The sequence below is a fragment of the Ovis canadensis genome, chromosome 17 (assembly GCF_042477335.2).
Source record: "Ovis canadensis isolate MfBH-ARS-UI-01 breed Bighorn chromosome 17, ARS-UI_OviCan_v2, whole genome shotgun sequence".
NCBI classification, from domain to species: Eukaryota; Metazoa; Chordata; class Mammalia; order Artiodactyla; family Bovidae; genus Ovis; species Ovis canadensis.
In genome coordinates this window covers 70,509,898-70,531,631 of record NC_091261.1, presented here as the reverse complement: position 1 = coordinate 70,531,631, position 21,734 = coordinate 70,509,898, and the positions used below count along the sequence as shown (strand labels likewise).

Here is a 21,734-nt window from a genome sequence, read left to right as displayed (position 1 = left end):
GCACAGTCCGGGCTGAGGACTCGGAGGGGTACCTTGGGTCAGCCTAGTCCAATCTGAGACACCGGAGACTCCAGGGGACGTTCGAGTTTGTCCCTTTCTCGGGCGGCCTGGAGGGTTGCTCCCTTGCCAGGCCGGGGCTAGCCGCGGGCAGATTCTTCTAGAGTTTTATTTATTTTTTTCTTTTTTGCACACTGGGGCAAGAAAAAATTGACTTGGACGGCTCAGATTGAAGCGCAGAGAAACAGCGAACCCCAAACGAAAACGTTCGCGATCCTCGCACTCATTTTTGATCGGATTCGGCTGGGAAACACTACTTAGGGAGCGAACATTCTTTTTCCATTAAAACTTAAGTATCTGCAATTGCGATTCTATCCAATTCTAATCAGCCCCTCTTCCGCCTCTCGTTTTGCTTCCTAATTTCAAGGAAAAGTAATTTCAGATTGAAGCTGCTCCCTTCCGCCGGCCGAGTAAGGGACTTTTGTTTTTAGCTTTGTAACTTGAGTGACATCTCTTTTGGGTTCAGTGGGGGCGGTCTTAATTATTTAAAGGCAAAGAGAAGGGGCTAAAAAGGAAGCTAGAGAAGAAAGATTTGACTCCACTTTCAGGAAAGGTCCCTAAAAAAAACACTTAACAGGAGGCCCAAAGACATTTCAATAAAAATTTATTGAAATTTCAATGAGATTTTTAAAGGGGGGGAATACAGAAAACCAAAGAACTCATCAACAATTATAACACAAAATATACCTTCATGAATTTTTGTCTTTAAACCATCTCTCAGCACCTGACTTTTTAACTGTGAATATATCTCTCTAGAGGCACCAATTCAAAACATCAACACTGAGGACAGTAAGTAGTTAATTTCACTTTGTTTTGAAGAAATCAGAGACTGGCAAATACAAATAGGAAAGAAAAATTAGAAAGTCAAACCACAGCCTCTGGACTCTCCACCACCCCCACCCCCCACCCGCCCCAAGCAATCTCAAAAAACACTCTTAGGAATTTCAGGTGGGGCTAGGAAGTGGCACCACCTCCCCAGTTTTCAGTAAAATAGGCAAATAGCACTTTCCCCCAGTTTTGGACATTAGAAAAGAAATTTTCTTTGCAGACGACTCTTTTGAAAAGTATGTTGGTGTTGGTGCAGAAAGTGTGTTTTCTACTTTTAAAAGCGATCCTGTGACCTTGAAATAAAACTGACTATAGGAAAACAAAACCACAAAACCTGACAGCTGCAATCCTATTTACATAGAGCTATATACAATGTCAATAAATTAAAGTTTAATTTTCTGAGCATTCATATTCCACCTATTTACAAGAGTTATCAAATAATTACATAAATACTTTGTCTAATAGTCTCGCTTCTTCTTTATTTTTTTTTTTAAAAACCTTGTTATTGCATATACAGGAAACAGAAAAGAACTGCCAGAGGGACAACATGAATCCTGCTACAGAGCTTAGATAAAATAAATTCATTTTTGGTATCTTCCCCATCCCTTCCTTTTAAGTCATCCCCCTTAGGGTTGTCAATGATCTAGGAAAAGATAAGGGGTCATATTTTCTCTCTAAAAGCAAGCATTCAAAAATAAAACCCACAAATACATTATTGTGGAACATGCAAGAGACCTAGAGCTCTTAAAACATCACAAGAATTATTAAAAAGACACAGATTTCTTTGATACAGACTAAACAAGAATGGCAGAGACTTCCCTCCCCAAACAATGCTGCCCAGTAATTTATTTAGAACTGATATGCACGTCACTAGAAAGTTTTTAATCTTCACGAACAGAATCATGTTAATGTATCCATTTGTCCCCAGTATTTTTTTTTTTCAATTGTTTCCACTTGGGATGGTGAAGAAAAAAAAAAAAAAAAAAATATATATATATATATATATATATCTTCACTGGGGGAGAAACTTTTCAACACCTCCCCTCCTGGGGCCTGGCTACCTCGGATCTTCCCACAGCTTCCAGACCAGCCCCCAAGGAGTTGCTCTGGCAGCCAACGCTTTAACTCCTACCCCCAACAGCTCAATGCAACTGGGACGTTTCTGAGCCAGATCCCGGATGTATAAACCACCGCCAAGAAGACAGGGCCTGTTTCTAGCACATTCTCTCCAGGGAGTCCAGCACCCCTTTCCCAGACAGGGCTCCACAAAAAAGGGCTGACCTCACTGCACGCCCGCGGTTTATGTGACATCCAACAAAGTGCACTGCAGACTGGATTGGACTGGAATGAAGAGACTTTTCTGGGGAGGGGTTTACGGGGAGGCGCTGCGGGACCTGTCGGGCTTGGCTTCCAGGCCGCTGACCAACCGCTGGATGTTCTGCAGTTCGCTGGTGGCCGCCTCCTTCTCCGGGCAGAGTTTGGGCGACAAGGACACGGAGCTGGAGGAGAGCGTGGAGGAGCGGCTGTTGAGTTCCGAGCCCGAGTCCACGGCCACCGAGGCCGGGCTGGCGGCCAGGGCGGCGGCCTTGCCGTCGAGGGGGCCCGCTGCGGCGGCGGCGGCGGCCATGGACGGCAGGGCGGTGGTGAGCAGGCCACTGCTGTCCGGCACCGGCAGGGGGATGGAGTAGGGGCTGTAGCGCAGCCGCGGGCGCATGGTGTTCAGGTTCAGGAAAGGGTGGCGGTGCACGGAGCTGGAGGCTGCCGCCGAGGAGGCGGCTGCCGCTGCGGCCATGTACGTGTAGGGATAAGGAAACAGGCTTCCGAAAGGCGACATGGCCAGGCCCTGGGCAAGGAGGAGAACAACAGGGCAGAGTGAGCAAGCGGGTCTCTGCGGTGGGGAGGAGCCGACCTCATCCACCACCCCTCCTCCACCCCCCACCATCCCCTCGGATGAGTCCTTAACCTCACTCCCTGGGATGGGGGTGGGCGGGATGGGGAGCAGGACGCTCCAACTTCTGCGTCTAGACCTAAATCTGAGCCCAATGACTCCCTAGGCCTCAGCTTTCTTGTATGGCAAAAACGGAAAAGTTCATTCTTTCGTGGGTATGAAATGAACTGCTGCTGCCTGCAATATGCTTCACATAAGGTTCTTGGCCATCAAGACTGCTGGAAAGTCTTCCATTAGTCAGTTGTTGCACCTGTTAAATGGGGCTACAGTCTACCCCACAAAAGTAGCTGGCTGAAAACCAGAGGGCATAAACTATTGGACATATATTTCTGCCCCCCTCCATTCTTGTTGCCCCACCTCACAGCCCTCCCACTCCATTCTAGAAGTTTCTAAAAAAATAAATAAATCTGGGGAAGATCCTTAAGCAAAAGGAAAAGGGATGAGGGCAGGTTGGAAGGGGAGAGAGTAAAGGGTATTTGCTATGAACAGAGATGGAGAAATCATCCAGCCCCAGATATGCTGGTAGAGCCCCAGATATTACAAGTGGAGAAACTGAGGTAGGCCCCAGGGTATAGGAAGCCACTCAGCTAGCAAGTGGCAGAAACAGAATTCAAATCCTGGGGCCTTGGCTTGGGCTAGCTATCTTGGACCCATTGCCTCAGTAGTACTGTTACTACTTGTTGAGCCAGGCAGCCCCTCACCCACCTGTCACCTACCTACCAGTGAGGTCTCCAGAAAGGGCTAGATCAAGAGATGGGAGGGATGGCGGAAGGGCAGAAGCTAGCCCTCTTCTGGTTCCCTCCTCCCCAGAGGGGAGGAGGCCAGTCCTGCCTCTTGGCTCAGGGAAGGGAGACGAATGTGCTCAGACAAAACAAAAGGCAAGGGCGTGCAGAAAACCTCATAGAATCTTTTTGCCCAAGTTCAGAGCACTTCCAGCGGCCTGAAATGTCTCCCCCCACCGCAGCTGCTGGGAGCCCCTACACAGCTGTCTCAGCCTTACACAGGCTGCTAGGCCTGCTATAGCCCCATAGCCCCTGTCCTCTGACATTTCCCACGTGTGCACAAACTGTTAACCCTTTGGGAAGAAGGTTGGCCTGCTTGCAGTGAGGGATGGGAGGGGGCAGGGAAGTAGCTTCATACTGGAGGGTACAGACTCAACTCATCCGCAGGGAGTCAGTTCCCATCCCCAGGCCATGGTCTCTCCCTAGGGTTGGGGGAGGGCTGGCTGTAAAACATTTAAGAGACATTTCAACTCTGAAGCTAAAATCACAGCCCCTGGAAAAGGCCCCCAGAGTCTGAGTGCCTAGGGCTAGAGACTCATGTCCACCACCTCCCTCCACCACCTACTTACCAGCTGTGTGATCTTGGTTAAGTTACTCAACATTTCCAAGCTCTGCTCTTTCATTTAGAAGGTGGAGGTGATCATAGGATCACCGAAAAACTCAGAATAGATCAAGCACTGAGAAGAGTGCCTGGCATAAAGGAAGTGCTGTGAAGAGTTATTATCTATTATACCACCTAGCTACTCTGCTAGACACAGCCCTTAGGGGAAAATTGTTTTCTTAAGTTTTGAGGGGGGAGTGTGAGGTTATGATGAATCAATGAAATAAGTCTTGCCCCTAGTAATAATAATGAATTATTATTATTATTAGGCAGGGAGATTAGGTGAGGGTCTGGTTCTAAAAGGCAGGCAAAGGAGAGTGAATGGAAGGAGGGGCTACAGAGGCAGCTGATAAATACCTGAGAGGCCAGAACGTGCTGCTGGAGATGGAAGGGCAGGGTGGCCGACGCCCCCGACAGTCCCTGCGCCGCGGCAGCCGAGGCCATGGCCGTGGAATCCAGGCCCGAGACGCCGGTGGAGGCCCCGGACACTGTGGCCAGCAGGGGCCCCATGCCGGCCGCCATGCTGGAGAAGGCGCCCCCCATGGCGAACTGGCCGGGGTGCAGGAAGAGCGGGTGCCCGTTGAAGAACTGCTGGCCGGCCAGGCCAGGGGCGAAGCCGAGGCCAGGCAGGGGACCCTGGCCCAGGTGCGCGGCGGCTGGGTCCGTCTGCACGGTGAGCGGCGCGAAGGCCTCCTTGCCCGGCAGCGCGCGAGCCTCCTCGGCGGCCTTGGACGTGGCCGCGCTGTCGCGGCCCGGGCTCCGGCGCTCCTCGGCGCCCAGGCCGCGGGTGCTGGACGAGATGGTGGCCGGGCTGTGGCGCGAGTCGGGCGACGCCTTGTCAAGCCGCCCGCTGTCCCGGGGTCGGCCCCCGGGCTCAGCCGCGAAGAGGTGCGGCTTGACGGCCGGGCTGCCCTTGTCCCTGCACGGATCTTCCGACGTGGTGGTGGATATCTTGGCCGCGTCACAGGCCTCGGGGCCGTGCTCCTCTTTGCTGTCAGCCTCCGCGTCACTCTCCCCCTCGCTGGGACACAGATCTACCGCGGGAGGGGGAACACAAGCCAGGCGGAAGGGCGTTAGCTCTAAAACCTGGGCCAGCAGAACTCCAGCGCCCCACTTGGAATCCCCAGCTCGGCCACTTCCCAGCTGTGCAACCCGGGGAAAGCCTCTTAACCCCTCTGCACCTCAGTTTTCTCATCTGCAAAGTGGGAGCGTGACAATACCTCAGACTTTAGGGGAAGGGCTCCACCAGCTAGTCATGTATTTCAAGTCTAGCTAGAGCTGCGATCCTCCCTGCAGTAGTGAATTTTACTATTTTATACAGGTGGACTGTTCTCCTACTAGGTCAGACAAAGCTTTTACTGGCCTTTCCCCCCCCACTGGATTGCAAATTCACTTTTTTAAAAATAAAAACTGATTTACACTAAAACTCAGGGCAGGAACACCTTCTAGTTACCCGCTTTGTTCCCTGAATGATTGATTTCAGTCCCTTCCACAGATTTGTGGACTCTTTCAGGAAGATTTGTTTGGAGAGAACCCTGACGTCTGAATCGGCAGTGGCAGACGTGAACACCCCTCCCCCAACACACACACTCCCCGGAGCCTTCTCTGTTTGCCTGTCTCTGCAGACAGAGATGGGTGATGGTTTGGTGGGGGGGGGGGGAGCCGGGGGGGGGGGGTGTTGCTCACTGCCTGGAGACAATCATAGATTCTCTTTCGCTCTCACCACACCCTCTGTGGGTGTCCTACCAGAAAAAAAAGAAAAAAAGAAAAAGCGATCCCATTTTGTGTTTAAAGCTTAAACAGATTGAAGACATAAGGGACTTTCATTTTATTTCACTTAAAAAATAGGTTTCTTCCCCTTGAGAGCATGTGTCTTTCCAAATAAATAGTTCTTCCTCTTTAAACACAGGAAATCAACTGAGGATCCTCCCCTTCCACCCCTGCCCTCCCCAGCTCCCACTCTCAAGGCTCCATCTCCTATCATAGGTCTAGGGTGGCTCTAGAGCTGAATTTTTCTCAGCCCCCTTCCCTGTTCCAAGGGGCAGAGAATCTCCCGTGTCCCCCCTTCCTCACCCCTACTCCAGCCCAACACATTTTAAGCTAGAGTTCAAAGATATTAAAAAAAAATCAGTTGTTACTTGGTTGGAGGTACAAAAGAGAGGGATGCTCCAGCCTCCCACCCCCAGAGGGGACACAGGAACAGAGACCACCCCCTCATCCCTGCCAGACCAATGTCTGGGAAAAAGGAATCTGAGAGCTCAGACTAACTTTGAGGGGCTGGACACCCCTGATCACCCTTGGTGAGATTTGGCTTCCATTTTACAAACTTCTAGAAGGATCTGAAACTTTGGAGGGGCAGGTTCCCTGGTGGATGCTCCCAGCTCCCAACTCTTCATTCAAACCTCCAAGACCTGGAGAAATCTGAGAAGTCAGAGGTGGCCAGGCTCACCTTTGAGGTTGGATGTTCCTACGGTGGACACGGCCGGGGAGGAGGACTGGGCGAAGCAGTTGAAGGCGGCCTGTTCGCTGGAGGACTCGTCCGAGGTGCCATTCTCCTTTTTGTGTCTGTCATCAAACACCCTCATGGACTGCAGGGTGAGTTGCTTTCTGTGGCAGAAGCAGACACCCAGCATTATACAGAATGTTCCCCCCTCTCCAAAGCTTCACCCTCTCCAAAAGGTTTGGGCACACACACCTCACCTGGCCTGTACCCGGGATGACACTAATTCCTAGAAATCTCTGTACCCCGGGGGCAGCCACTTGGATCCAAGCATTGTTCAGGACCCTGGGACTAGGCTGAAGACCGTAGCCCAGGGCGAGGGAGGGAGGAAGGCTTGTATTCAAGACCAGAGGGTTTCCCTAGGAAAGGGGCACTGGCTGGGGCTTGCTCTTTAAAAGCCAAGAGCAAGAGGGGAGATGGGAGCTGGCCAGATCCGCTGAGCAGCCAGCCTCACAGACCAAGGAGAACAGAGGACTCAAAGTAGTGAACACAAACAGCAGACCAGCTCTGGACTGGTTGCTAAGATTGGGAGGAAGTGTTTATTTCATGGTGCACTTTACTGTAATCGTTTCACCAACACATTCATCGGACTAAAAAAGAATCTATTTCCACGTGAGAAATTATTTTTTAATGCCCACCCATTCCCCCAGGGGATATGTTCAAAGTTGCCGCTGATTTTCTAGATTTTCAAAATTCTTTGAAAGTGAGTGGGGGAGGGGAGAGCTTCTTTTATATACCATCCAGCTGTCAGCTTAATACAAAATGATACATGTCTCCACAGAAGGAGGGAGCCATAGATGTCTCCAGGGGCCTAGGTTCTGTCAATCTAAGACAAGACTGCAAAAATTCCAAAGCGTTTTGTGAATGGCTTAGTCCTTTCCTGGGACCTGTCCAGAATGAACTTAAATTAATTAGGAATTAATAGGCGTCTGTATATAATCTGTTATTCCTGATACTTTTCTTCCAGAGACATTTGTGGGCGTGGCCTCGCTGACCTTTAAGGTAATATGGAGGAAGAAGAAAAAATAGTGTAGTGAAATCTGTAGATTCTTGATCAAGGGGGAGTAAATTGTTTTCCACCCTTCCACCACCCTTCTCAAGAAAAGGGCCTGCATCCCACTTCTAACAGCTGAGTCCTAGGTCTCAGAAAAGTGATTTTCTAAATTGTCTGAGAAATGACCGCCACAGCTCACCTTTTTTCTCTCCTGCCATTTCCAGTGTCCCGGAAACCTTTTGCAAAAGGGTTGTTGTCTATTTTCAACTGAGTTATCTAGAGGAGGAGATACAAGCAAGAAAAAGACATTGGCTTCATTTTCTAGAATGTTCCCGGAGGTTGCCCCCCAACTCAAATGATCCATGCGAAATCTGACTTCCCACTGGAGAAGTCATTTGGATATACCAGGTTAAAGAGAGAGAGGAGAACACAGCAGAAGTTTGAGGGGGCCCAGGAGGAAAACCAAAGGGAAGTGTGCCGTGGCTGGCATTGCCCATAGGAGGCCAAACCAGGGATTCTGAGCTACAATGGCCCAACCACATGGGCTTAGAAATGAAAAAGTTGTCAAAAGGGCAACCTGTGGATCTTAAAATTATGCCTTCATTTTGATTTTTTTTTATATATAGTGCAATTGATCATAAAATATGTTATGGTATATTTCCTGCCCAAACACATGCACACACATTCACACAGCAAACCTTCCAACTTTTTCTGTACATCTAATAAAATGATTTATGGGGTTTCACTACCCTTGTGCTGGACTGGGTTTGATTTTTTTGCTGGGTGTTGGGGGTTGGGGGGACGTGTTTGAGGAATTACAATATTGACAATTACAGATTTAAAAGGACTGAATGACCGCTGGAAACATTTGTTTTCATTTATATGCCCCTGCCACTGCCATTAGGTGGAGAAGGCCCGTGGCTGCTTTGATCAAAAATGCTATATTTTATTATTCCATTAACAACTTAGATTCACAGGGTACTGGATCTAGAAGGAGTGTGCATTTTACACGCTAAGGAAAAATCGTATGTCATCTCTCAATTCCCTTTCCTGGGATGGAGGCAGAGGAAGGGGATGATGTATACAGAATTCGCTGGAGGTGGAAAAAGGGCCCCTGGATGGATTCTTGTTCTTGAAGTCAATTCCTGTTTTTACTTCTTTCAGGGAGAGGAGACTCTGATGTCTTTAGTCTTCAGATGAAGGAAACATACCTGGAACACCCCATCAGCGGGCCACAGAGGACCCATGCATAGTGAGAGTGAAATAAAATGGATTGGCACTGAGGACCAGGGTTCAGAAGTTGAAGAGCAGGGGTCCTCAGGTGGCCCCCATCCCCGCCCACCACCCTCATCCCTACCCTCAGTAACTGCCTGCTAACAGCCATGCTGGAGACTGGTGGCCTGGTAGCACTTTCTCTGTGCTGCTCTGAGCACACACCCATGACCTTCAGGCCACTATAGCTTACATACCAGGTGCTGTCTGCTCTTCCATTTGGGGGTACTCCTAATCCCCGGCCTCAGTCCCAGGGAGGGAAAAAAAAAAAAAAAAACCCCTTCAAATGAAGTGGTAACTTTGGTCATCTCATCTCAAAAGCCTCAGACAACTCAATTAGCATGACCCTGTGATCAGAGTAGGTTTTTTCCAAACACACACATACACACACACACCATAAAAAACACAGCAGCATAAAAGGTAATAAAAACCAGACCAGCTACTCGGGATTTCTGGCTAGGGGAGAAAATCTGGTCTCCGCTGAGACTCCCCTCCCAAGATCCCTACTGGCTTTTGCCTTCAATTTTTAGCTGGTTCCTTTTGAACCTGATTTCTGGATCCTTCTTCCTGAATGAAAAGAGGATGAACCTTGAAACAGACAGGGGAAAGCTGGGGTGGGGGTGGGGCAGGCGACCTTAAGGTGGTTCCAGGAGCTTCTCACTGGCAGTGTTAGTTTGGCTTTTTTTTTTTTCCACTCAGCGTTGGGTCCCTAGCTGGTTAAGTTTTTTTTAGTTTTCTTTCTGCCTCTGCTATGTGCCGCTGCCCCTTTTCCCCCAAGCTCCACTGAAAGTCAAATCACAAAAGAAAAATCAGACTCCCATTGCAATGCTCTTGTAATTTTCTCATCCTTGCCCCAAAGCAGCTTAAGGGATGGGGGTGGGGGTGGGGAGGTGTTACTATCACCATTAAAAAAGAAAGCGACTTTGGTTACCTTATCATTCTGGTATGCAGTCACAGCGATGAATTCAGTTTCGGGGAACAAGTACGTCCGAAAAGTACTATAAGGAAGTTTTAAGATGTCATTGGCCCTCACGATGTGGAACCGGGGCTGGTATTTATGCATGGAGTTCAGTATAGTCTGCAGGGGCCGGAAGGGGAGAGACACACATCACAAGAGGATTTATCGGAGGACCAATGGGTTCCTAGGACCCCTGCCAGGCTGACGTCTACCCCACCAACGGCACCAGGGAGCCCACCTTCTCGGAGTACCTCGGTGGGAATCTTCAGCTCCCCACATGTTATGTTCTGGAGAATCCAAATTGCTCCTCAGTTTCCAAAGGGTGCCCTCCCCCCCACCACCCTCACCATCTAAGGTTGCTTTGTTGAACCCTAGCCTACCTGAGTACCAAAACTATAATTCCCCTGCCACGTTGCTTGATCACTTGGGAAGGCCAAAGTCTTAAAAGATAGAGAAAAACATGCATTTTAATTTACAAAATGATTCAGTCCTTTAAGCGCCCACTAATTGATGAGCCCAATCCACTTAAAGCCCTGAAAGGCTGAACTCTAGAGAGGAATATTTATGCCTTAATCAAATCAAGGGCTTCAAATGCAATTCCTGCTCGCTGAAGATATGTCCAGGCCATTCATGTCTTCCTGGGCCTAATCTTTCTGCTTATTCCTCACTTATCACTCTGTTTATTTTACTGAAATGTTGGGGAGGTGTAGGGGCAGGGGGCAAAAGGTCCTTTGCTCGACTTTCACAAGCAATCTAAGTCTCTGGAAAGTTTCTAGGGACTCCCGCACTGAATCCACATATATACTCGCAACACACATGCAATTTTTGTACCGGGAGATCTAGGTCTCATTTCTGGTAAACCTGACCTTCACCTGAGCCCAATTCTTTTTTAGTCCAAGGGAAGAAAATCTTTCAAAATCTGTACCCACACCGTCTCACCAACGCAGTCGAGGTTTCAAACCTTAAAACCCTCCCAAACAATACTATGACTGGTTTCAAAATAGAAGTATGATATTGTGGAACAAATCCTTTATGAATACCTAACTTTAACATTGATTTTCCATCTTCACGATGGGTTTTTAACTTTCCTGTCAGGTCAAGCAGTTACCAAGACTTGGTCTTGCCACAGAACAGGAGCCTATAAAAGTTCTCTCGCCCCTCACTTATTTTAGAACGCCAGGCCTTCTATTATCCAAAGAGAAGAAACACCCCGGAATTCTCTGTGGATCGAACAAGTTTGCTATGCTTTGTAACTGAGAGCAAGGGAGAAACTGGATTTTACCTGGAAGCGGAAAGCACTGCCTTTGCTAGGGAGAAGACAGGAAATTTTAGGAAGGCAAGCAGTGAAACTTACAAATCCGTGCTTGTCCGAAATGTTGTTGGTGAGTTTCAGTTTGTGGAAAGTGACAACTTTGGACATCCACTGTTCCCCAGTAGCAGGACTGTCCGGGTGAATGTACATTCTCTTCGGCATTTCAGGATCAGCCTTTCCTGCCACCATCCACCGGGAATTGTGAAATTTATAGCGACAGTCATCCGCAGCAATAATGTCCATCAACAAAATATATTTGGCTTTTTTATCCAGCCCAGAACACCTTACTTTAAATGGAGGAAACATTCGCCTATAAGGGAGAGAAGAGGGAAGAAAAGAAATGGAAAAAAAAAAAATCACTCAGAATCTTGGGTTTGACCCTCTATGCTAAAATACTTCAATCAAATTTAAAACTTTCTGTTACAATTGATGATCTTGTACCGGTTCAGAGTATGATGACTGGGTGCAAAATTGCTTCCTTCAGCAACAGAAGAATTAAATACGCTTCAATGTCTCTATTTTAAACGGCCCGAGATTCAAAACAAGTGAATAAGGGGCACTGGGTTTCTCTACATTGTCTAATAATTTCCTTGTAATTTTTTGGCCCCCTGTGTGACTTTTTAGGTTGCCCTTCTTAGAGGGAAATTCTTGCTTATGCCTTTTCCTGCCGGTGTCTAGTTCTAAACAGCTTGGGGCAGGATTTTAGTCGACTTTGGTTAATCAAGGCTAGAGTTTTCCACCACCCATGGATGAGAAAATGTTAAACGGATCAAGAAAAGAAATGTCAAGTAGGGACCCCTCTCTGCTGTGGAACAGTAATCCCGCTGCTGGCGAAATGAAACTACTTTGGTGAGTTCTCCAAACGAATTCTGTAGACTGGGGTGGACTCAGAGGCCTGATCACCAGTCTGCCTAGCGCGCTGCTAACCACATTTCCCCCACTGCTCGGGACCAGACCCAAACTGCAAGACTCCACCACCAAACTGGTCTTTATTTCCCTAAAGTGTTAGCATTCTGTACTTTTGACTTAAAAGGGAGCAGGGAATGCATCGCTGTGAAACTGTCTTCTGGGCTGGAGGGTAAGTTGCAAACTTTGGCCTCGTTCAGCTCGGAAACAGAGCTAAAGACAAGAGAAGATTTTCCTTTTATGCCTTCAACTGTATGCCTTGATAGACTTCAATGCCATTTTTAAAAAAATCAGTGACTTTAAATGACAGGCACGTTTTGGTCAGGCCAGGACCTCTAAACAGTATGTAAAATATAGTCACACATGAAACAGCAGTACGTGTCTCCCTGCTGGCTCCTTGGGTCAGCGAACACAATCTGAATCAGCCAGAGTTGCCTGTTGAACTCTCTCTTTGATTACAGACACACGAAGCAGCATGGACAAACCCCAAATCGCCTTTGATTTCTCTCTAACCCTGGCAGGGGGCAGGCTCAGGCCCCCTCCAGATCCAGAAGCTAGGCTGGAGGGCTGAAAGGGCAGGGCAGTTTCTGCCAGGCCTCCCACTACCACACAAACAAAAAGAGCTGTTCAGTGTTTCTCTCCAGGAACAAAATGAAACAGACAAAAATACAACATCTACAAAGACACAGGGATGGTCCAGAAAGGTTTGCACAGTGAGTTTTCCTGCAATGGGGGGTGCTTTTCTTTCTTCCTGCAGAAGATATCTGCGTACCATTGAAAAATTCTATCCCATAGAGAACCCGGTATGCAGACCAGGTAGGAAAAACCACCCGCTGCAGACGCCCAGGTAAGCTGAAATTTCCTATCACTGGGGCAAGGCCGGGGAGGTTTCTGTACACAGTTCTGGGCTGGGAGGTGGGGTGGGGGGGACTAAGTTTTCCTCTAAGTCAAATAACTGGCAAACCGACTGTTCTGGGAGAAGATAAATAAAAGGAGAAAAGTAACCTCCAGTCGCGTAGGGGAGTTGTGGAGGCGGGGAGGGTGCGCGGCTTGCTTACCTTCCCGACTTGGTAATGACCATCTCCGTGCCCCGCTTGTGGAATTGATCCCAGAGTTCCTTGGCCTCCAGGTGTACCTTGGGGTCATCTTCTACTTCTTCTTCGGGTTCCATGGTTTTCAGGGGCCTCAGATGGGTCTGAGGTCCCAGGGACGAGAATGGGATGCCGGTCTCGGCCGCCCCCACCAATTGATCCATGATCGGCTTGGCCAGGGCGCCGGGCAGCGAGAGCGCCGCCGCGCCGTTGGGAGGCAGCGTCAGAGCGGGGAAGAAAGGCGGCTGATGACCCAGCACCGCGCTCATGGCGAAGTCCGGCGCCCGGTGAGGTAGGAACGGATGGTAGGCCATGCTTGTCCCAGGAATGACCGGATCTCTCATGGAGAGGCTCATCCACTCCAGGCGGGGCGCTGGGCTCCAGCCGGGAACAAGTCCGCAGCTGTTTAGTTTTGTTTTGTTTTGTTTTTTAACAGCAGCGCATAGTTTGGACGGGAGGAAAAAGCGAAAGAAAAAAAAAAAGGCGGTGGGAGGTTCACAGCTAAAGCACCTCAAAGTGAAGAGTGGGAAGTGTCTTTGGGGCAGGGGAAGGCCGCTTTTAAAGAGGGCAAGGCGAGAAATCAGGAGACATAGTCGTTTGGGTGACTGTCCCGGTGTCTGGCGTTTCCAAAAAGCCGCCCCTGGAAGTCGGTTTCCGAGGCGAGGGGAACGAGCAGGGACTGGACTCGCGCCGGAGCCCTGCCGCTTCGCTCGAAATAGACACGCCTGCCCTGGGTCCCGGCGATCGCTCCCCAGCCCCCAGTTCTTTGTTGCCAATGCGGACGGCTCTCCTAGGAGACTTTTTTTTTTTTTTTTTTTTACCTTTTCTTCTCCTTCTTCTTCCCCCGCCCCCCCGTCTCTAGCCTTTCCCTTTGGCTCGCGGGAGGCGTCTGCAGTTGCGCTAGACCGGCGAGCGAAGAGAGCAGAAAAAAAAAAAAAGTCTCTCTCCTTAAGAAAAAAAAAAAAATCTTTGATGGAAGCCCTCTTCTACCAGCGCTATCAAAACTTGAACTGCAAGCGGGCTTCCGTTCGTCCTTCTCCTCCGCCTTCCTCCGCTCCGAGCCTCCGGAGGGTGTCTGGGTTTCAATCCGAATCTTGCTGTGTGTGCTCTGCTCCCGCGCCTCTCTTCCTTGTCCTAAAACGTGAGCGAATTCCCTTCCTAAATCTGCGTCCAGACGCGCAGGGCTGGGAGGATTTAGAGGGGGGGAGGAGGAGGGGAATGAAAAGAAGGGAGAGAGAGAGAGAGAGAGAGAGAGAGAGAGAGAGAGAGAGAGAGAGAGAGAGACCGGAGTGGGAGAAGGGAGAAGGAGCGCCAGGAGAGGGAGGGAGCGAAAGAAAGCCAGCTAGAGCTCCTCGCCACCCTCCTCCGCCTCTAGAATTCCCCGGGCGTCTGCTCGGCGGTCTAGAAGGTCGGGCTCTGCTGTGGGCTGCGGGGAGCCGGAGGCCTCTTGATTGGCTCTTTGACGCTTTCGGACCAATTGTGTTGCTGCATAGGCGTGGTTTTCACAGGTCGAGTGCTGGGGGATAGAGCCGAGTTATAAAAAGAAGGTGTCGGAAACTGTAACGTCGCAGCGCCGCAACGGTACTACTGCCTGTCCTGTGAATATGTCAACATGATCAGAGGGAGGGCGGGGAGCCACTGGGGAGCGCGCGCACCGAGTCGCCTCTAGGTGGCTTATCGAGAGATCGCCGCAGCCCCGGAGCTCGCTCTCTTGCTCGCTCGCTCTGGCTCAGTCCATGTCTGAAATGCCTCAGTCATCCAGCCCGGGATCGAGGGAGGAGGCTGGGCAGGAGGGAGCACGCGGGAGGGAGGCGGGCGCTAGCGAGCCTGGCCAGGAAGGCGGAGAGCGCGCCGGGCGCCGGGCAGGGGCGCTCGCCTCTCGCGCGCTCTGCTCGCTTCTCGGGCCGCCGCGGCCGTTTCTCTCTCCCGTTCACCCTTTTAACCCGGTTCCGGGCGAGCCGAGCGGACGGCCCCGGCTCCCGTGAGCTGCCATCCGGCCGCCGGGCGCGACAAAAGCCGGGCACCGCGGAGAGGCGAACGCCGCCGAGTCTCCAGGCTTGTGCGCTCTCTCCGGCCCCACGTGGAGCCAAGCTCTTCCCGGCCGCCGCTCAAGGGCTCCCGAGCTCGGGTGTTTCTCGTTGCCGGTCTGCCCGGGCAGCAGGGCTCGCGCGCGGGCTCCCGAGCACGCGGTGCTGCCAGATCTCAGCCCACGCGAGGGGGCTCTCTCCCCACCGCGCCCCACCCGAAACTATGCGCGGAGACCCAAACACCCCCAGCACATTTGTACGCGAACACGCGGCAGTCCACTAGGGCTCAGCCGCGGAAGCCATATACACGCAAACACTGACCCAGCCTGCGCGGCAGCCGCGGGTCTGCGCTCAGCTCACTCCGGAGGCGGATTCGGGCTTTTTTCAAATGGATTTACCAGCCCTTTTAGATAGATCTCGTCTTCCATTTGGACTCTGGCTCCCGGTTTTCCACCTGAATGTGTGTGTGAGACCAGAGAGGGTATCTGAACAAAGTGAGCACAGCGAGGGACTAGGTTCTGGGCCTGTCCTCGTCTAGCCGCCGCCCGCCCCTCGGCGGTCAGCAGGGTGAGGAGCTGCTGGAATGGGGTGGGCGAGCTAGTGGGCGGAGGTGCTCCAGGCCCCTATCTTCTCCAGGCATCGCAATTATCTCTTGGTGCCTCAGTTCTTTTCTCCACCCGGAGACTTATCTCGCCAGAAGTCGGGGGTGAATTTGTAAAACAAACCGTGAAATGCCCCCACCCCAGAGGCGAGGTGACTGGCTCCAGTTCAGGTGTGTGTGTGTGTGTGTTGGGGGGGGGGGGGGTGTTGCTCAGCAAGGGTGAAGGGGAGGGACGCAACAGGATCTTATCCATCAGACCTGTCGCCGAATTGGTAACTGTTACCGCAGGTCCCTGTCCAGGTCAGAGGATTCCCCAGATCCACATTTCCCAATTCTAGCCGCCATCCCTGCTTAGATGGAGGGACGTCTTGGGGACAGTATTCTATTACCCTTCCTAAGCTGGGAACTTTCTCCAGTGGAACCAAGGACTGATTTCGGGGTCTAGGGGGTTAAGAACTCCCAGGCTCGGGTTGTTTTGTGCGTGTAACTGTGTGTAGGTAACCAGCAGAGCCCTCTCTTACATTTTGCCTCGTGTACCCCTAAACCCCCAGCTCCCACACTCCGAAGTGAGAGCAAGTTGGGGGGAGTGTGAAAAATGCAGTTCCATTATGGGCCAACCGTGCCGAGATAGGGGCGGAACTTTTGAGGCGACGAGATTTTTCCAGCCTCGCATTTTTGACGCACATGGTTAAGAGCGCTTGGCGCCAGCGCTAAGAATTCCCTGAAGTCACCAGAGAGAATAAGAGTGGTTCTGCGAACTCCATCTGGCTTGCCATCTCGCCCCTTTCTCTCCCTTTAGGTCTGTCTCCTGGCCGGTCTCTCGGCCTCTCTCTGGGCGGGGGTCAGCGTGTCGGCTCACGATGCCCCCTCCCAGGTCCCTGGCAGCCCGACCCCGGAGGGTGCGAGAAACCCAGGCCTTTCCCCTCTGATACCGTCCACCGAGGTCACCGCAAGGTTTCCACCAGTCTCCGGAGGCTGAAACCCGCCCTTCCCCCACTCTGCTGGCCGCGGGAGCCTGGGGCCGCACCGCTGCGCTTTCAGCAGCGGCCCCAAACCCGGGGTCTGGTTTTGCCTGCACTCGCCGGCCAACCTCTGCTCCGACGCACCGAAGAGAAGGAAAGTAATTCTGCAAGCACGAGATGACCCCCAACACACACCCACATCCACCCAATCGGTGTCCTAAGCGTCCAGATGACCAGGAAGAGAGACATTTCACTCGGTTGTCCGCATGCTGGCCTCGCTTCGGTTTTGGACTGTGGGAGGGGAGCTTGCTGATTTCACTTGTAAATATCTCAACTTGCCTTTGGCCTCAACGGTGGAGGTGGACTTAACCGCGATTTCGGCCCCTTCTCTCACGCGCCTGTTTTTGCCCATAGCTCCACCTTAACCCTGGGGTCACCCCAGTTGCCACTCCTGACCCCTCATTGCCACTCCAGCGCGCCAGAGAGGAAGGCGGGAGAGGAAAGTTTGTGGGGTTCTGAATCGAAAATGTCGACATCTTGCTAATGGTCTGCAAACTTCCGCCAATTATGACTGACCTCCCAGACTCGGCCCCAGGAGGCTCGTATTATGCAGGGAGGCCGCAGTAACTGGGGATCAAAAGCGGGAAGGTGCGAACTCCTCTTTGTCTCTGCGGGGCCGCCGCGCCCCCCTCCCGGTGGGTGATAAACCCACTCTGGCGCCGGCCGTGCGCTGGGTGATTAATTTGCGAACAAACAAAAGCGGCCTGGTGGTCACGGCATTCGGGTTAAACATTGGCTAGCGCGTTCCGAAGACTTGTGCCAGGCCTGGCGGCTGGGACAACTCGCAGGCCAGCGCGCCACGGGCCCGGGCTTTTAGGCTCTAGCCGAGGGCATGGTCATTTTTCCCCCCTCCATGCAGACCCCTTCGATCTTCTCGGTCTCTCTTTCCGCCTCACGTTCAACAAAAGACAGACGGGAAAATACTGAAGCAGCCTAGCCTGACACTGGGCAGAGCCTGAGAAACGGTGCTTTAAAAGAGCGGGAAAGGGGGCCAAAATCTGAATCCGAGAGGAGGCGCCGAACTTCTGGTGTCCTTCTACAAAATCCTCCATCTATTGCAAAGAGTGTTCACCTAATTGTAGGCCTGATTTTTTTTTTTAATCTCTCCAAATCTGGGATGTCTGAAGTGTTTAAGGTGAAGAATAGTATGAATGCGCATTTTAAAGTGGGCAAGGGGCGAGGAGGAGCCTCAGAATAAATGTTTTATGTGCACACGCGCGCACACACGCACGCGCACGCGCACGCAACCAAGTCTTCTATCCTCAGATCAGGCCACGCAAGAGGCAGAGAAGCCCCCTTTGCCCAAGAATCCCCCCCAGGAAGCCTCAGCAGCTCCCACTTTCCCCTAGGGTATCGTCTGCCTCCTAGTGTAAAGGGGGGCAGATCGACCCTTTTGTGACCGAATGGTGTTTATCTGGAGGTTACAAAACCCGGGCGGGGCTGGGGGGCGCGGTGGGGTGGAAGAAGAAAGGATGGTGTATAGGCGGGGTCGTTTACTTTGGCGAGTTTGCTGTAAATATTCTTTTCAGCATGTGTGAGGTCTGGCGAGGGACTATTACACGCTTATTCCCCCTTAAACTTTCACCCACCGTTTGCTGCGGGGAGCTGTTTTTCAGTCCGAGGTGTCGCTGAACTGGGAACTCTGTTGACATTAAGGACATCCAGGGGTTTCTCCTGGAGGGTCTGGGGCCTAATTAAGTTTACTGTGGAGGTCGGTCAAAACGTAAACTTTCTCTGAGGAGGGGCTTTCTGGGTAGAGACGGCTCCGTTTCTGGCCAGTGTCCCTGCCCATGGGATCCCAGGCTCTTTTGATATTGACAGACATTGAAACTGATTAGGTGTCTGCTTCAGGACTCCCATCGTCCTTTGCGTTCAATTCCCCAAACCCTGGAGGTGATTCTTTTTAGCGGGCACCTCAGGGAGGCAGCTCCCCCGAGGTGAGGGCCTAGGTTAAGTTCCTCTAGCAGATAGCAGCCAGCACCCTCCTTTCCACATTAGCACCCCTGTGCTACCCCAAACCCTGACTCTCTCACACGCAGCTCTGAAGTCAAAGGAGGACTTCACAGACCGGGAGGCTTGGTTTTCCTCCTGGAGTTTCGCATCTTTCCCTGCCTTCCCCCTGCAAATTTGCTTTAAGAGCCTAGGGCCTCTCAGGTCTGGAGGCTTCAGGATCAGTCTTTTTGATGGAAAGTCAGTTTCCCCATCTTTCTTTCCCTCCGGAGGTAGGACAAGAGTCTTGGTTGGACCACACAGGACACCCACTTCCGTTTCTGTCTCTTTCTTCTGCTTGGGCTGTCCTCTCTCTCTGTCCGTGTCTGTCAAGATTCCATGACTGCAGATCTGTGTTCTTCTGTTTTCTTCTATTTTCTCTTCTCTTCCTGGCATCTGTCTTGTTCTCAGCTTCTATAACTCCTCAGTCTCTACCTCCCAGCCTTCACTTTTCTCAATATTTTTAAAAAAATTTTTATTTACTACCTTTTCTGTTCTTTCTTCTTCTCTTCCCTTTCTATTTTCTCTGGCTTTCCTGGTCCTCTCTGAATTTTCTTCTGCCTTTCTGTGTTTCCATATTGCCTCTGTATCCACCCCCAACTCTTCCTCGTTTCCAGAAATCAAGACAGGCTGGAATTACCTCACCTTCCTCTCATATCCCTGGCCTGGACGATAAGGTATCCTCCAAGATAGAAGAATGCTGGGCCCATTTGTGTAGGTTTGAAGTCTCACTTTCTGCATTTAGTATTCCCCAAACCACCCTCTGCCCACGGCTGGCCTCTCACCTCTGTTCCAATGCTCTGATCTCCCATCCTTTCTCTCTACCCCTCCTTTCCAAGGCAGGAGCCCAGGGTGAAGGGCAGCATGGCAGGTCTAAAGCCCCAGTTCCTAGCCTCTGTCTGGCCCCAGCAGCACAGGGCTTTCCTGTAAGGCTCATTTCCCTGTCCTCTGACAGCCCTCTAAATTATTGATCAGGGCGATTTGGTGCAGGAGCCTGAAGTGTGTGTGTGTGTGTGTGTGTGTGAGAGAGAGAGAGAGAGAGAGAGAGAGAGAGAGAGAGAGAGAAAGAGAGAGAGAGAGAGAAGATTGTCAAAGTTGTCTAGCTTGGGGAAGCAGTATTTTTAGCACAGAGGTTCACTTTGGCGCCAGTTGGTTTATGCTGTTTCTAGAGCATCATTCGTTATGCACTTAATCCATGCTTATCATACCTCCCTTTAATGTAAATATGTTTTTGGCAGAGGCAGAATGAAAAGATTTCACCCTCTGCATTATTCTTATTAGCACCCACCTTTCATCAAAGCAGGATCGCTCTGCAAATGGCAAATTTGTAAACGGCCAGTGATTTAGAGAAGTTGGAAGGGAAGCGAGGAGGGAAGGATGAAGGAAGTGGTGTGTGTGTGTCTGGGGAGCGTGCTTCTTATACATCTGTGAAAGGTTTTTTCCCTCTCTCTGTCAGGAAAAGGAACTAATTGTGGTTTCCTAATTTCAAACCAATCTACATCTTCAATGGTCTCTTTGTGTGTTTTACCCAGATTACTTAAAAAAAAAAAAGAAACGAAAGATAATGCAATGGATATTTCTTAGTCCAGTCGAAATGAGTTCACTGGGAAGAGGCTGGGAATTTTTCCTCTCATCTTATCTGATCCAGCATCTGCAAGGCGCAGAGCCAGAGCTGACTTCGGCCTCAGGCACCGGGCACTGTTGACCACCCCAAATCTTTCTTCTTTCAACATCCTCTTTCCAGATGTCTCAGTCGAGACAGGTAAGGGTGTCAATGGCACTTCAGCAATCTGTCCTAAGAATGTAGCCTCAGGGAGTGGTGGGAATCTCAGGGACAGAATATTTCAAAGGGTGAAGGGAAATAGACCAATGTATTCTCCAATCCCCAATTGCAGACTAAGGGTGTCCACTGACTGAACAGGAGCCCTTACTTCTGTGACTTTCTGCTTTTGCTTCTGTCCATTATTTCTGGTGGTGTTGTTAGGTGCCCCGGGGTGGGGGGCAGTGGGGTCTTGCCCTTTGAGGGCAGACAAGGCGGAGGGAACAAGGGACTGGGTAAGTGAGAGGGCATGGCAAATCAGATAACTGCTACTACTGTGAGGGAAGTTGACAGGGCAAAGAAAGATCAGCTCCTCTAAAGCTGCTGAACTAACTGTCCCTTAGTAGCCTCAGACACGTTTCCTCGATTTGAGCACAATATCCATTACTATTTCCCATACTGGGTTTCAATTTAAAAGGGTGAGAGCGGAGAGGGAAGGCAGGAGATAAAGGGACCAGTGAGCACCCAAGTTGTGTGTGTCTGTGTGTTGTTTTTCCTCTTTTCTTTCCATTTCTTTCTTGGAGCCTCTCCAGTGCTCCTCGACAGCCAGCCAATCTGCCTGTGTTCCTAAAGGTAATGCTTTCCTGTCTCCCAAATCGAGTAGGTGAAGAGACAGGAAAGGAGGTAACACCGACAGAGAATCTTTTATCTCCAGTGAAGCCCGCAAGAAATATAGTTGTGTGTGTGGTGTGCCTTTGGGAAGGACTTTGCCTTGCCTGTGTAGGCATGGGGTTTCAGATATGGGAGGGATATGGGCACTCAAGATTCCAGCCTTTTCTGTCATATTGGAAACTGATCAAATCCCTCCTTCCTTGTACAGTCTTATGGGCAATCTACCCTTTTGCGGGTCTAAGACACAGGGTGTTTAGCAGCTGGTGCCTGGTGGCTCAGAGGTTAAAGCGTCTGCCTGCAGTGTGGGAGACCTGGGTTCGATCCCTGGGTCGGGAAGATCCCCTGGAGAAGGAAATGGCAACCCATTCCAGTACTCTTGCCTGGAGAATCCCATGGACGGAGGAGCCTGGTGGGC

The 21,734-nt window shown here is 50.9% G+C and overlaps 1 protein-coding gene across 2 annotated transcripts; it reads right to left on the bottom strand.

Annotated features, from left to right (window-relative positions):
* Positions 1–644: 644 nt before the first annotated feature.
* TBX3 (T-box transcription factor 3) lies at positions 645–14,835 on the bottom strand. 2 transcript variants are annotated; one of them, XM_069557584.1, is made up of 8 exons: positions 13,217–14,835; positions 11,295–11,562; positions 10,321–10,380; positions 9,914–10,060; positions 7,910–7,986; positions 6,666–6,823; positions 4,574–5,250; positions 645–2,728 (listed from the first exon to the last, which is right to left on the bottom strand). In XM_069557584.1, the coding sequence occupies exons 1-8, from the start codon at positions 13,603–13,605 to the stop codon at positions 2,258–2,260; spliced, it is 2,247 nt and encodes a 748-aa protein (XP_069413685.1). In that variant the 5' UTR covers positions 13,606–14,835; the 3' UTR covers positions 645–2,257. The 2 variants fall into 2 exon arrangements, with proteins under 2 accessions (XP_069413685.1, XP_069413686.1); XM_069557585.1 differs by lacking the exon at positions 10,321–10,380.
* Between the last annotated feature and the right edge of the window lie 6,899 nt (positions 14,836–21,734).